We start from the raw sequence: 14,259 nt of genomic DNA on the forward strand, positions 1-14,259 counted from the left end.
ACATTTATTCATTTGAAAACAACTTTTTTTGAATTACTCTTCAACTAATTTATTGCACTTTTGTGTTCATTTCATAACTTGACCAAAGTTATTTTTCCTTCTTTCGCTTGAAATACCTGAGCAGCGGTATACTGTTATTGAACATTGCCACTGTGTTTTTCGAACTGTGTTTACTAGTTGGACTGAAATTTTTAGGACAGTTCACTTTGCCAAGCTGTTTGTAGCACCTGGAGACTTCTGGAATTGCGTGAAAGTGCATTGAAATTAGATTTGATGCGCTTTAGGGGGATAAACTTCCTAGCCAATGAATCTCAAAGAGGAAAGGCGTGCAGTTACCAGTCTTCCTGCAATGCATGTGCCCAAAGTATTTGTTTGAGGGCAGATATAGAGACTGAAGATCATTACTTATAAGTCTGTAATGAATTCAGCAGAAGCAAAGGCTGATGACGTTGATCTTTAGTTCTGGCAATACAGTTAATTCCAATTCTGTCTGAAATGCAGTTTACCAATAACCCCCCTTTATAAACTGTATTCACCCAGGAGAACATGCAAAAGTATCTTGTGTCTTCATAATCTCTGAAAGCCCCATCAGTCTCTGCCAAAATGCTGTTAATGGGTGTGGAGTCTTAATGTGGTCAGCTTGCATGTATGATTTGTGTATTTGTACTTCTCCTAAGACAAGTCGCACTCTGGTTTGGTACATCAATACATCACTGATGTCTGCACTGGCATGTGTTTGTATAACTTTATTAACCACGTCAGTTTTAATAAAACCATTGTGCTAGTTCGATTGGCCAGTTTAAAGCCTCTCTCACATCTGCAAAAATCCTAGAGGCTCAGTATCTGCAGATCCCATTGTGCTGTGCTTCTTTACAGCTCATCCTTTGGGTGTTTTTCCAGAATACCCCAATGTTCAGCTGTCCACTGATCTGAGAGCAGTCCGGTGTGCAGCTGAGCTGTGCATTATGGCCAAGGCACGAGGAGAACAGGCATGTCAGACAGCTGAGCATATCATTCTGCGTTTGCATAGTCTGCCAAACTTCAACGGCGGTTTAACTTGCAAACAGTCTTCTGTCATACATTACCCAGTGCCATGGAGTCCCTGCAAAGTAAATATTACAGAATTAGTGTTTTTCTGAGCAAAACAGATATAGAGTGAATGGCATCCTTTGGGTTTACCATCATGGATGTTTCCAGACGTGCAGTGAGCATTGCCCTTTAATGCAATCCTCATGTCTTTCCATCCAGAAAAACAGACATATCAACTTTTTCTGCTCTGCTGGATGTGTATATTGTGGTGAAGAGTGACAAATTTGTTCCTTCACATTTTATGGAATGAGCTAATGTCCCTTCATGAGGTCTGGCATCCAGACTGTCCTTTGATGACACTGTGACATGCTTGTGGCCTATTGCAGTCAATTGAGAGCAGATGATGAAGCACGTAGTTGTAAATGTTTCATTGGAAGAAACTAGAAGTGCAGTTTTGGTGGAGTAGCAGAGAAAAAAGCACTAACTTTGGTCCATTAACTCCCCACGTTGACCAGTAATTTAGCTGTTTTTAAAATAGTAAAGGCGGATTTATTTTAGCAAATAGGTTGACACGTTGGTGTTTCAGGTTGTTTATGTCTTTCAAAATGTAATCTTCTGCTCCTGTGTTTTCATCCCACTCCTATAAATTAAGATTAGTTTTTTCTTAGTAGACTTATTTGTTTTAAGTTGTGTTTAGTTCCTGATTAAATCAAGTCCTGTTCTACATTTTATTCAATCACATTCAATGTCCAAAAAAAAAACATGTAAAAGTTTTTGGTTGTTACATTTTTTTAAAAGAAGGGTTATGTTATGCTCATAAAGCTGTCATAATACAGTGCATGTTGTTTTCTATTTTAATATATTTTTAAATGTGATTTACTCTTGTAATGGCAAAGATGAATCGTCAGCTGTCATTACTCCAGTGTTCAGTGTCATGTGATCCTTTAGAAATCATTATAACATGCTGATTTTGCACAAAAACATTTCTTATTCTTATCAGTGTTGAAAACATTTGTGTTGCTTAATGTTTTTTTGGGGGGGAAACCGTGATACATATTTTTCTGGATTCTTTCAGGAATTCAAGAGTTCAAAAGAACATTCCCAAAATAATTCCCAAATCTCTGCTGTCTTGGAAGATCTGTCTTCTTCCATAGAGAGATCCAGCACTTTGTGGTTGTCTTCACCCTGACTAGCCCTATGCTGTGAAGAGCATCTCTCTCAAATGAGAAAGGTGAATGTTGAGGAAACCCAGAGTGAGATATTTCCCTTCACTAGGATTCCATGCAAATGGAAATTCATGGCTTGCCAGCGTCTGGTTTTCCTGTTCCTTATTCTACCCCTGGGAGGGACGTTAACCAAAAATGTAATTCAACTCATTTACTGTCTCTAACAAATTTTCGTTGTTCACAAAGCAGCAAGTCTGATCATACAAGTGTTATTTTGGTTTCACACTGAGGTTTTGGGATTGATTTCATTCTTGAACTACAAGCCTGTGACTCTGGAAGGATCATTGGAATTTTAAGCACAGTATAAATGAATGTGTCTTTGTTAAGTTAACTCGTGAGAACATCACACAAACTTTATTCAGATCAGTTACTTTGACTAGTATACAATTATAATGTTGCAAAAACAGAGCAAAAACTTGCTTTAGATTGAACGATCATATAGATTTGACTTATGACAACAGATGGCGAGAGATTTCACACGTGCCAACCAGAAGCCATGGATGACAGCAGAGGTTCGTGGGGTGCGAAAGACCAGAGATGAAGCATTCAGATCAGGAGATAAAGCAGCCCTCAAAACAGCAAGAGCCAATCTGTCCTGTGGCATCAAAAATGCAAAACGGTCATATGCCCAAAAAATAAACAACCACTTCACAGACAGCAGAGACGCACGGAGCCTGTGGCAAGCCATTCAGACCATCACTGACTACAAGCCCCCGCCACAGGCCTGTGATGAGGACACATCCCTCCCCGATGCACTCAACCACTTTTATTCACGGTTTGAAATGCAGAATGACACACCTGCACAAAAACTGCCCACACCTCCCAACGACCGGGCGCTCTGTCTGTCTCCAGCCGACGTAAGGAAGACCCTATCTAGGATTAACCCACGCAAGGCTGCGGGTCCTGACAACATACCTGGCCGTGTTCTGAGAGACTGTGCTGCACAGCTGACAGATGTCCTAACAGATATCTTCAACACCTCGCTGAGCCAGGCAGTCGTCCCCACATGTCTCAAATCCACAACAATCATACCGGTACCAAAGAAATCACCTGTGTCCTGTCTCAATGACTACCGTCCCATAGCACTGACTCCAATCATGATGAAGTGCTTTGAGAGGCTAGTCATGCATAACATCAAAACCAGCCTCCCCAACACACTCGACCCGCTCCAGTTTGCATACCGTCCAAACCGCTCTACGGACGATGCAATTTCCTCCACCCTCCACCTGGCTCTTACCCACCTAGAAAATAAAGACTCCTATGTTAGAATGCTGTTCATTGACTTCAGCTCGGCATTCAACACAATAATCCCACAACAGCTCATAAATAAACTAAACCTGCTGGGCCTTAACAATTCCCTGTGTAACTGGATCCTGGACTTTCTAACTGGAAGACCTCAGTCAGTCCGTGTCGGCCACAACACCTCGAGCACTACCACACTGAGCACAGGTGCCCCACAAGGCTGTGTGCTCAGCCCGCTGCTCTTCACACTGCTGACCCACGACTGCACTGCCAAGTTCAGCTCCAACCACATCATCAAGTTTGCTGATGACACAACAGTGGTAGGTATCATCAGCAACAATGATGAAACGCACTACAGAGAGGAAGTGGCACAGCTGGCTGAATGGTGTGGCACTAACAATCTGTCCCTCAATGTGGAGAAGACAAAGGAGGTTGTGATGGACTTCAGAAGAAACTCCGTTGACCACCCCCCACTGACCATCGACAGCTCGACTGTGGAGAGAGTCAGCAGCACTAAATTCCTGGGGGTGCACATCACAGAGGATCTCACCTGGACCACCAACACCATGTCACTCTCCAAAAAGGCCCAACAGCGCCTACACTTTCTCTGTCGGCTGAAAAGAGCAAGTCTCCCTCCACCCATCCTCACCACATTCTACAGAGGTACCATTGAGAGTGTGCTGACCAGCTGCATCACTGTCTGGTACGGGAACTGCAGTGCTGCTGACCGCAAGACCCTGCAGCGGACAGTGAACACTGCTGCAAAGATCATCGGTGCCCCTCTCCCCTCCATACTGGAGATTTTCCTTATACGATGCTCCAGCAAAACCAACAGCATCGTGAAGGACTCCACCCATCCCTCCCACAGTCTCTTCCAGCTCCTACCATCAGGAAGACGGTACCGGAGCATCAGAGCCCGCTCCGCCAGACTGCTCAACAGCTTTTTCCCCCAGGCTGTGAGAGCCCTGAACTCAAATCACCTCGCCCCCCTCTGAAACTCCATGCAAACCCCTACCTGCTGTAACATGGACCACACCCCCCAACCTTACCACACCAAAGGAAAAACTGTATGGAATCTTTTATATTTATTTTTATTTTTATTTTTTTATTCTGACTCAAATGTCTCTCTTTGCACATGTACAGTATTTGTGAAGCATTCGTATAGTTTGTATTTTTTATCTTCTATTTTTTTAGTTTGTATAGGGTAAATATTTATGTGAAGCATTCGTATAGTTTTTTTTTTATCCTTTATTCTTTAGTTTGTATAGGGTAAATATTTATGTGAAGCATTCGTATAGTTTTTTTTTTATCCTTTATTCTTTAGTTTGTATAGGGTAAATACTTATATAGTATACTTATAGTTAAATCTGTCAGTAGGTTAGTTGTGTATAGGTTTATAGTGTTTTTTAATCATTGTTGTATGTCTGTATTTATGTAGCACCGTGGTCCTGCGAGGCACGACATTTCGTTCCACTGTATGTCCCCACATGCATATGTCCCCTTAATCCATTCACTCTGTGCTGTATCACTTTTTTATGGTTAGAAATTCCCCTTTGTCTGCTTTCATACTTTGTTACCTTGACATCTCTTTTTACATTCATCCTTTTAGAGTGCATGAATTGTACTGGTTTTGCTGACATCAAAGAGCGCTTGAGTGTCATTGAAGCTCAGGTAAGACAGAAATGTAGGTAACCTCTTGTATTAACTAGTCGTGCTAAGATAGTAAGATTTTAAGATTTTGCTTTTTTAACAGATAATGGTACTGAGAGATGCTGAGGCACCCCCTCTCCCTCAGCCCAGCCAATCACCTGAGAGAACAGCTGATAATGAGGTGGACAGGACACACCCCTCACCAATAACACCCAATGCCATTGGCCAACCAGGTGAGAAGAAAATAATTTGTTACTAAACTGTTATTTTATGTGTAATTTTAAATATATTTTAAATATTTGTTTATATTTTATTTAGATAAATAAGATTAAAAGTGCATATATATATATATATATATATATATATATATACATACAGTGCCCTCCAAAAGTATCGGAACAGTAAAGACAAAATTGCTCTGTTGGCTGTGGAGTCAAGACATTTACAAATATGAGTAAAAGATGAATATTAGACAAAACTACAGAATGTCACATTTTATTATTGGGTGATTCAACACATAGATGTTTTACCAGCTAAGAAGTTCAGCACTTTTAGAGTTCATCCCTCTATCTGATGTGAGCATAAGTATTGTAACAGTTGCCTCACAGGTCTTTCTAAGTGATCAGCTGCGTCCTGTTGCATTAATTCTTCAGATATTAAAACCAGGGAATGTGTCGTATCAGTTATATACATTACTTCTGCATTCTGAATCTTGCATTTGATGATGACACACACAAACCAGGATGAAGATGAGGGAGCTGACTTTGAGAGAAAAGCAAGCAATTTGGATGCTAAAAGAAAAGAGGAAGTCAATCACAGCTACAGCAAAAACAAAGGGCATGGAGAAATCGAGAGTTTGGAAACAACCAGCGATACCAGCAACCAACAACAACCTGATTGGCTGAGAAAACAACAGTAGTTGATGAGAGACAAATCATAAAAGCTGTGAAAATTAATCCTAAAAGACGTGTCTGTAAAATCACCAACAACTTCCAGAAAGCTGGAGTGATGCTCTGACAATCTACTGTCCTCAGGAGACTTTGACACAGAATAACAGATGCTACACAGCAAGATGCAAACCTCTGACCAGCATCGAAAATAGAAAGGCAAGATTAGAGTTTGCAAAAAAGCACAAAGGTGAGCCAGAAGAGTTTTGGAACGGTGTTTATGGACCGATGAGACAAAGATGAACCTTTATCTAAGTGATGGGAAAGCAAAAATGTGGAGAAAAAAAGGAAACTGCAAATGATCCCAAGCATACAGCCTCATCTGTAGAGCATGGAGGTGTTGTCATGGCATGGGCATGTATGGCTGTCTCTGGAACAGGCCCTCTCAACTTTAAAGTGACGTATTACTGATGACTTAATGTATGATGACAGAATGAATTTGGAAGGGTACAAAACCATCTTGCCTACCAATATTCAAGAAAATGCCACCAGATTCATTGGGAAGTGTCAAAGTCAAAGTCAAAGTCGTGACGTATTGTCAAGTATGGTGACCCATACTCGAAATTGGTGCTCTGCGTTTAACCCATCCAAGTGCACACACAGCAGTGAGTAGTGAACAAATGCACACACACACGCACACACGCGCGCACACACACACACACACACACCCGGAGCAGTGGGCAGCCATTTATGCTGCGGCGCCCGGGGAGCAGTTGGGGGTTCGGTGTCTTGCTCAAGGGCACCTCAGTCGTGGTATTGAGGGTGGAGAGAGCGCTGGACATTCACTCCCCCCACCTACAATCCCTGCCGGCCGGGGACTCGAACCCGCAACCTTTCGATTACGAGTCCAATTCTCTAACCATTAGGCCACGACTTCCCCACGACTTCCCATAAGTGCTTCATATTGCATCAGGACAATGGCCCAAAACACCCTGCCAATTCAGTCAAGGAAATTATAAGGGCAAAGAAATGGAAAGTCTTAGATTGCCCAAGTCAGTCTCCAGATTTAAATCTGATTGAACATGAATTTCACCAGCTGAAGAGTAAAGGCAGAAACTCCCCAAAACAAGCAATAATTGGGATTGGCTGCATTAAAGGCTGGGAAAAGTATTTCAAAGGATGAGACCAAGAGTCTGGTGATGTCTATGGGTCACAGACTCACTGCTGTGATTGTAAGCAAGGGATCTGCAACTAAGATTAAATAGCTTTTAATCTTTTATATCTGCCGTATGTTCAACTGTCCCAATACTTATTCTCACATCAATGAGTGGGATGAACTCTAAAAGTGCTGTTCTTTTTATTTGGTAAAACATGTATGTGTTGAAACGGCTAATAATAAAATGTGACATTCTGTAGTTTTGTCTCATATTCATCTTTTAATCATATTTGCAAATGTCTTGACTCCACAGCCAACAGAGCAATTTTGTCTTTACTGTTCCAATACTTATGGAGGGCACTGTATATATATATATAAATACATACATATTCAGAATTCAGAATTATAATTCATACTTAAACTGGTAAATTAACTATTTCCAGGACCAAGAGGACAACCAGGACCTGTTGGGCCACCAGGTGCCCCTGGGCCTCCTGGACCTTTAGGAAAGATGGGGTTTTCTGGAAAAGCTGGTCCTACAGGACCTAGTGGTATGATCTCCTTACCTTGACTGGGAGTATTAAAACAAATAATTTCCCTCATTGAGCTTCCCTGTGTATTCTACAGGACCTCAAGGGCTACGAGGCCCACCAGGTGAACAAGGTATTCCTGGGCCACCTGGGCCCCCAGGGCCCTTCTCCATCAGGGGAGATGTTTTCACTCTAACAGCTAAACAACATGCCCAGTGTGAGTACAACAGTCCACATTAAACATGCTGTTTTATCACTTTAATTAATTTATGGTATTAAAATAATGCATAACGAAATGAAAGAAAAGATCAAATGCTTCAGTTAATGTTATATCCAGTCTTAGCAAAAACTGCAGCAACCTGTTATTCTCAACTTGACCATAAGGTGGCAGCATTCCCACGGTATCAGCTTCAATAAACCTCTCAGAGATCTGGCTCAGGTTAAGAGTCTGGTTGGCTTCTGTCTGTCAGCAGTTAATCAGAGTCATTTGTTAGCTGTCTGTGAAGCAGCATGAGTCTGCATAACCCAAAGCAGAACCTGAGCATCAAATCCTACTGAACAGAACAGCAGTACAGCTGCACAAGTTACAATTTTAGTAGTAGACCTACATCTGATTTGTTTTCACCTCAGTATGATCATATCTTATATGTTGCAGATGAAGATCGTGACCTGCAGGCTTTTCTTGGTCCTCCTGGGCCCTCTGGACCTCCAGGTCCTCCAGGTACGCTAGAATATCAGAGCACACATAACAGCACCATCTTGTACTGCCCAGCATTTCTTCACACACTTAATCTTCTATCCATACATGCTGAACAGGGCCTGCCGGACCACCTGGACACCCAGGTGCTCCAGGGAAAAATGTAAGTCATCTATCTATCTATCTATCTATCTATCTATCTATCTATCTATCTATCTATCTATCTATCTATCTATCTATCTATCTATCTATCTATCTATCTATCTATCTATCTATCTATATATCTATCTATCTATCTATCTATCTGATTTGCTCTATGCAATGTATTTACAGTATGAATGGAATAAATAATTGGACAATATGTATAGATGTGCTAGGCACAGTATACCAATTAATTCATATTTATCATAGGCTGCCTTAAGCTTTTCAAGCACACCAGGTGACAGGGGACCCAAAGGAGATCTAGGAGAAAGAGTAAGACCTACATTTAGATATAAATTACAATCATCTTCATCTGATCATTTTGCATTTTGGATAAAATAAATGTTTGTTTTTATTTGAGCTAATTAGAGTGCATTACTCTATTTTCAAAGGGTCCACCTGGAATAACAGGAAAGCAAGGACAGCCTGTGAGTGCACATAGTGGATTGTATTTCAGTTTTCACAGTTCATTCATTTCATTTGTTTGCTTGTTTTATTTGCTCATTATTATCATTATTTATTTATTTTCTAATGTTTAATAAATGAATACATTTATATTCAAAATATTTTTTTTTATAATTAAGGTTATATATTTATTTGTATATGTATTATTACAAAATTCACTTTAATCTTATTTTCTTATGTTGTGAATAGGGTGTTCCGGGTCCTAAAGGTGAGCCGGGAGAGACTCCATCAGAGGTAAGGCTGGTGCCTAAAAAAAGTGGGATGGTTTTGGAGTTTTTGATTGTGCAGTTATGATGATTTATTGTCACATGCTAAAGCCTCGCATTATTGCAGTTGCAGCAGTTGAGGGAAGCGCTAAAGATTCTGGCCGAGAGGGTTCTCATTCTTGAACACATGATCGGCATTCATGGTGAGAATTATGGATTCATATTAATCTAGATTTCCAGTTATAAGTTCTAACTAGAGAGTGGTTGGATTCCAGAGCACCATTATGATCTCATGGCATAAGCTGTTGCTGCCAGAGAGGTTAGTGTGTGTTGCAATTATTTAGTAATGACTTTGAGGTTTCATGGGAATAGATTGCTTTTAAGAATTCAAAATGATATCAGAGGACTAGAAATATGCAGCCAACTGCTTGTATTTAGACACATGGTTATGCAACAAATTTCCCTTTATTTTTGTTTCTTTTCTTTCGTCGCTTCGCCCAGATACTCTGTTGGATTCCGGTTCTGGAATAGATCTCCTGGCGGACTTCATGCTAACAGGCAGTGCTAAAAATGTTGGCGCTGCCAGACCCTCCTCTCCTCTTACCTCAGACAGAGAGGACTCTGTTGGGTATGGAGAGTAAATAACAAACACTTGTGACCACAAGGTCTTTATCTCCTGACTGTTGCTTTGAAGGACAGATCCCTCAATGTATTATGAGTATGATAACAGTGGCACTGATCTTTTCTATTTTATTTACTTGTATTTTATGTTCAGTTTTTTTTCTACATTTTGCAATCACTGCATTAACCTGTCAAAAGTATTTTTTTATTGCCATTCACAACCCGTTTTACTTCCACAGTGTGATGTATTTCAAGGGCTGGCCTTTATTTTAGCTATTAGGAAAAGATTGGATGGTGAAAAGTGAGCGTTACTTACCAGAATGAAGTCAGACTGAATGTAAGTTTGCTTAAAAGATGCAGGCTAACTAGCTATTTTGCTATTGGTTTGAAGTATTCAGTAGCCTGTAAGAGTAAAAGAGTAAGTTGTGAAAATCTGGTTATACTGTAGTTCATTTCTTTTATTATAGTAAAAGTGAGGATTTTGGATGGGCAGGCTGTCTGGGTTAATTAATCAACAAAGATGTTACTTGATTATACAAAAAAGCATTCTTGACACTGTTCACTTCTTAATGATTTTTATGTGGCATGAATAATGATTTAATAGCGCAGTCATTCAAGCTGAAAAATAAATGTTTTGTCATAAAGACTTTCCAGAAAACAAAAAAAGGCCACATTTCCTTTTTGTTTTCTGATTGATGACCTATAATGACCCTCATGCACACAATTATATATAGCAGCCTTAGCCGTGGCTTTGTATAAAAACAATTGCCATCTCAAAACTCACAGCAAGCAAAAAATAGACTAGAATAGAACTTTAAAACCAAATTTAACCCTTTGTCTGCATAGAAAGTGCAATGTCTACCACAATAAATTGTGTTTACACCTCTGCTCACCTGTTTTTATTCATAAAGCCTATTATTGACTCGCTGAAACCCCCAAATGGCAGAACGCACCAAGGGCTGCTATTAATAGGGCTGCAGTGAATAGCTGGAGAGACACAAAAGGCCCTGTTGACCTTGTTCGCAGAGCACCGTTCAACACGCCAGTGTGGCTTTAAGCTTATTATTGCGTTTGAGCTTTTGTAATCTCCTCGGGAGGGAACGAAATCTTTCCGAATCTTGGACTTTTTCTTGTTGTTGTGTCTGAAGTGTTTGTTGGTAATGTTTTACGTTATTGAGAACTAAAACCTGATTGCTAGTATTTTGCTTTGGCTTTTTGATTTATTTCTTTTATAAATAAAATTTATGGGGAAAATATTTATTTATTTGAAAGTCAATGATTATCTGAGCAAGTTAAAACATTTTATTGCAATAACAACTGTAACTAGACTTGATTTTTTATCTCTTTATTGACAAAAGGCGGGTACAGAGCTTAAGGAGAAGACAACACACAAATGGACATGAACAAATATGGAGAAACATGGGAAATGTCATTTTTACTCCTGTTCCTTATCCTCTCCGTGGGTGATGACGTAGCACAGGTTTTTGTAGTCCAGGTTGCCAGCCACATCCAAGGGGAAGTTTGTGAACATTTGGTTTACCTAGGTAAATTTAGAAAAATCATGATTAAAATTGTTATTGAAATTGTTATATATTTTGATATCAAATGGTACAGTTTAATGTTTTAAATTATTTATTTTCAAATTTAAATTTAAATTTTGAACTGACACTATCTCAGACAGATAGAAAAGTATAGTACCTCATCCTCAGTAAATTTGTCTGCTTGAGACATAAGGTGATATTTGATTCTGTGAGGAGAATTACAAGAAATATATTAAATGCTGTGCATTTCAATGAGATCGTTTCAAGTCGGACGTCGCTGATGTGCTGAAACATTTTTACATTTGCATAAATCTACTTACTCTTCTCCTTTAAGGATTCCTGTGCCCTCTGGGTCGAAGATCTTAAAGGCATTGAGAATAGTCTCCTCAGGGTCTGTACCTGTCAGTCACAGAAAGGTAACAGATTATTGATTATTCTGTAATTATATACTCTAATACATGTTAATTAACAAATATATAAGTCATTTCTTGGGGAAGTTGCATTCAAATATGATTGAGATATCAGTATGCAGTGTGCCTGATATCTGCTGGGTTCTGCAGCTATTTGCACCTCATTAGCATGATTATCATTTCAATTCTGATAAATTTGATCCTTGCCTTTGAGCTTCTCTCCAAACATGGTGAGGAAGACGGTGAAGTTAATAGGGCCAGAGGCTTCCTTTAGCATCTCATCAAGCTCATCGTTGCCAACGTTGAGACGTCCTGCCAAACATGCACATACAGAGATATACATTAATACAGAGCGCCACTTCCTCTGATAGTTCAAATGGAGTGAGAGTTAACTGGAATATTCGTAGATGTTCAATGCAATTAAATGGTTACGATACCATATTAAAGGCCACACTGAAAGTCAGTTTTTAAATAAAACCTTTATAATTAAACCTGAAAATAAAAGGGAGGTTTTAGGATTTTGAAAAGTATAATAAAATAAAATTAATAAAAGTTTAAACCTTTTCTAAAATTGTTACATTTATAAAAAATACATAAAAAAAATAAAGCATTTTTACTAGTGGTCTCAAATGTTTGGACCCTGCTTTATATGCATTTATCAAAAGTTTAATGGAATGATGACATTTGCATCTAAATCTGTGACAAACATAGTGTTGTAATCGCATTTAGGCTTCACGGCATTCAGTAGGGGTCTAAAGAGAGGCCACTGTAATCCTTAAAACAATACTCTTGTTAGTTCAATAGGATAAACGCCTTTAAGTTTAATCAGAGACCTAGCTTCAGTGTCTCTAGTATTTACACTGTATATAGTCATTCAGTGTGGCTTCACTCACCCAAAGCAGCAAATGTGTCCCTCAGGTCGTTTTTGTCAATAAAGCCATCTCTGTTCTGGTCCATGATGGTGAAAGCCTGGAGGAGCATTCAGATTTACAGAGGTAAGTACCTAAAAATATGCTAGAGTAAAATGTTTAGGTATAAATGAATCCTAGAAATGACCAACCTCTTTGAACTCCTGGATCTGTGACTGCTCAAACATGCTAAACACGTTGGAGCTGCCAGCTTCCTTCTTCTTGGCCTTCTTTGGTGCCTGGAAAGCAAGCAAAAGTGGTTTAGATGATTTAATTCCAGCTTTATGCTTTTTAAATGCAATTTTGAAGCACATAAAACTTAAAAATTCATGCAGAAATTACAAGTCCCTCTATGGCACAAAATAGAAGTTGAGAACTCTGAAAAAGTGGCCCGATTCAAGTACATCACAAATTTAGTTGCATTTAGTCGACACAAAATGGAACAGACAATGATATTCACTCAGTGAAAACCTTACTAAAATTAGTAAGTTGCAACAAAGTTGTTCTCATGACAAATATCAAGGTACATTGAAGCAAAACTGATCAAATTTTAAAGATAAAAATATATAAATCCATCCATAGATGTACTTTTTAACATAAAATAAGACTTTCTCTCCGTCTGAAGAACAACACCATTCACTTGCACCAGCATTTCCATGTTAAAGAGTCCAAAAGCAAAGAGACGCAGGCCTACCATTGTGAAGAGCTTCTCTTTACTCTGTTCTTGGTCTCAAAAGCCTGAGGAACACAGACATCGTTGGTTTCCAGCTATATATTGGCACAATTGGCTTGCTGGCCCACCTGTTCTATGTTTAGACAAAGGAGGAGGAACAATACAAGAATACTTGCCATATAGAGAATCAACCAACCCTTGCACCCCCCAGTTATTGTTACAGGCAGATGCGAGGTAATGTGATCAGAGTTTGTGGGCTTTGCTATCTTGGGATCATTTGGAACGTCTTAACCCCTTAAGACTCATCTACACGTCTAATGTGTCGTTTAAAGACAGTGTGAAGCCGGCTAGCTTCTCACATCAGTGTGTTTGGTCAGATGTTGACGTTATGTCTCCGCTACATGGATTACTTTAATGATTCGATGCCCTTGTTACATTGGTGATCAGTAGAGACACTTTTGACCAGATTACAAGACTGATTTTCACAGCTCACAAGGGTTCATCCAGTGCAAAAAGTTTCAGACATTCTGGAAAAATTCATTTGAGAAACTAGATGCCACTATAGTTTAGCACAGATTTAGAAAGAATGCTAAAACGGATAACAGAAATGTAATATATATATAATATATGATATGTTGCCCTGTATCAAGAGTGATATTGCCATATAAGTTACCTATAAGGTGATATATAATAATTTATATATTATATTACAAATATATAAAATTGTAATGTTAATTATATCAAAATGCAAAACAATTGGTATGTTTATTTATACTTTTTTGTAATATACATAACATGCATAAACATGCATATTATG

General features: G+C 39.1%; 2 protein-coding genes across 2 annotated transcripts in view; one reads left to right on the forward strand and one right to left on the reverse strand.

Moving 5' to 3' along the window:
* LOC306864026 (uncharacterized protein) overlaps positions 1-10,797 on the forward strand; it is a 29,126-nt gene extending 18,329 nt beyond the window's left edge. Inside the window, exons 4-14 of the mRNA XM_079407695.1 lie at positions 5,107-5,168; positions 5,251-5,380; positions 7,634-7,741; positions 7,818-7,937; positions 8,376-8,441; positions 8,537-8,580; positions 8,829-8,891; positions 9,011-9,046; positions 9,273-9,317; positions 9,417-9,492; positions 9,791-10,797. Of these exons, the coding sequence (XP_079263821.1) occupies positions 5,107-5,168; positions 5,251-5,380; positions 7,634-7,741; positions 7,818-7,937; positions 8,376-8,441; positions 8,537-8,580; positions 8,829-8,891; positions 9,011-9,046; positions 9,273-9,317; positions 9,417-9,492; positions 9,791-9,930 (890 nt within the window). The 3' untranslated portion in view covers positions 9,931-10,797. The remainder of the gene's footprint in view (positions 1-5,106; positions 5,169-5,250; positions 5,381-7,633; positions 7,742-7,817; positions 7,938-8,375; positions 8,442-8,536; positions 8,581-8,828; positions 8,892-9,010; positions 9,047-9,272; positions 9,318-9,416; positions 9,493-9,790) is intronic.
* On the reverse strand, positions 10,489-13,992 carry LOC306864027 (myosin regulatory light chain 2B, cardiac muscle isoform-like). The gene is made up of 7 exons (XM_079407696.1): positions 13,464-13,992; positions 12,922-13,008; positions 12,755-12,830; positions 12,069-12,173; positions 11,772-11,850; positions 11,609-11,657; positions 10,489-11,450 (listed from the first exon to the last, which is right to left on the reverse strand). Exons 1-7 carry the CDS (start codon positions 13,464-13,466, stop codon positions 11,346-11,348), a joined length of 504 nt encoding a protein of 167 aa, XP_079263822.1. The 5' UTR covers positions 13,467-13,992; the 3' UTR covers positions 10,489-11,345.
* Between the last annotated feature and the right edge of the window lie 267 nt (positions 13,993-14,259).

This window comes from Barbus barbus (assembly GCF_936440315.1).
Source record: "Barbus barbus genome assembly, chromosome: 45".
Taxonomy (NCBI): Eukaryota; Metazoa; Chordata; class Actinopteri; order Cypriniformes; family Cyprinidae; genus Barbus; species Barbus barbus.

What these genes read in the sequence shown, in the direction of transcription:
- LOC306864027 (XM_079407696.1), bottom strand. An exon ending in GGACACATTTGCTGCTTTGG is followed by an intron (nt 12,174 to 12,754) that starts GTGAGTGAAGCC and finishes CATGTTTGGCAG; the next exon opens with GACGTCTCAACGTTGGCAAC. An exon ending in GGAATCCTTAAAGGAGAAGA is followed by an intron (nt 11,658 to 11,771) that starts GTAAGTAGATTT and finishes TTCTCCTCACAG; the next exon opens with AATCAAATATCACCTTATGT.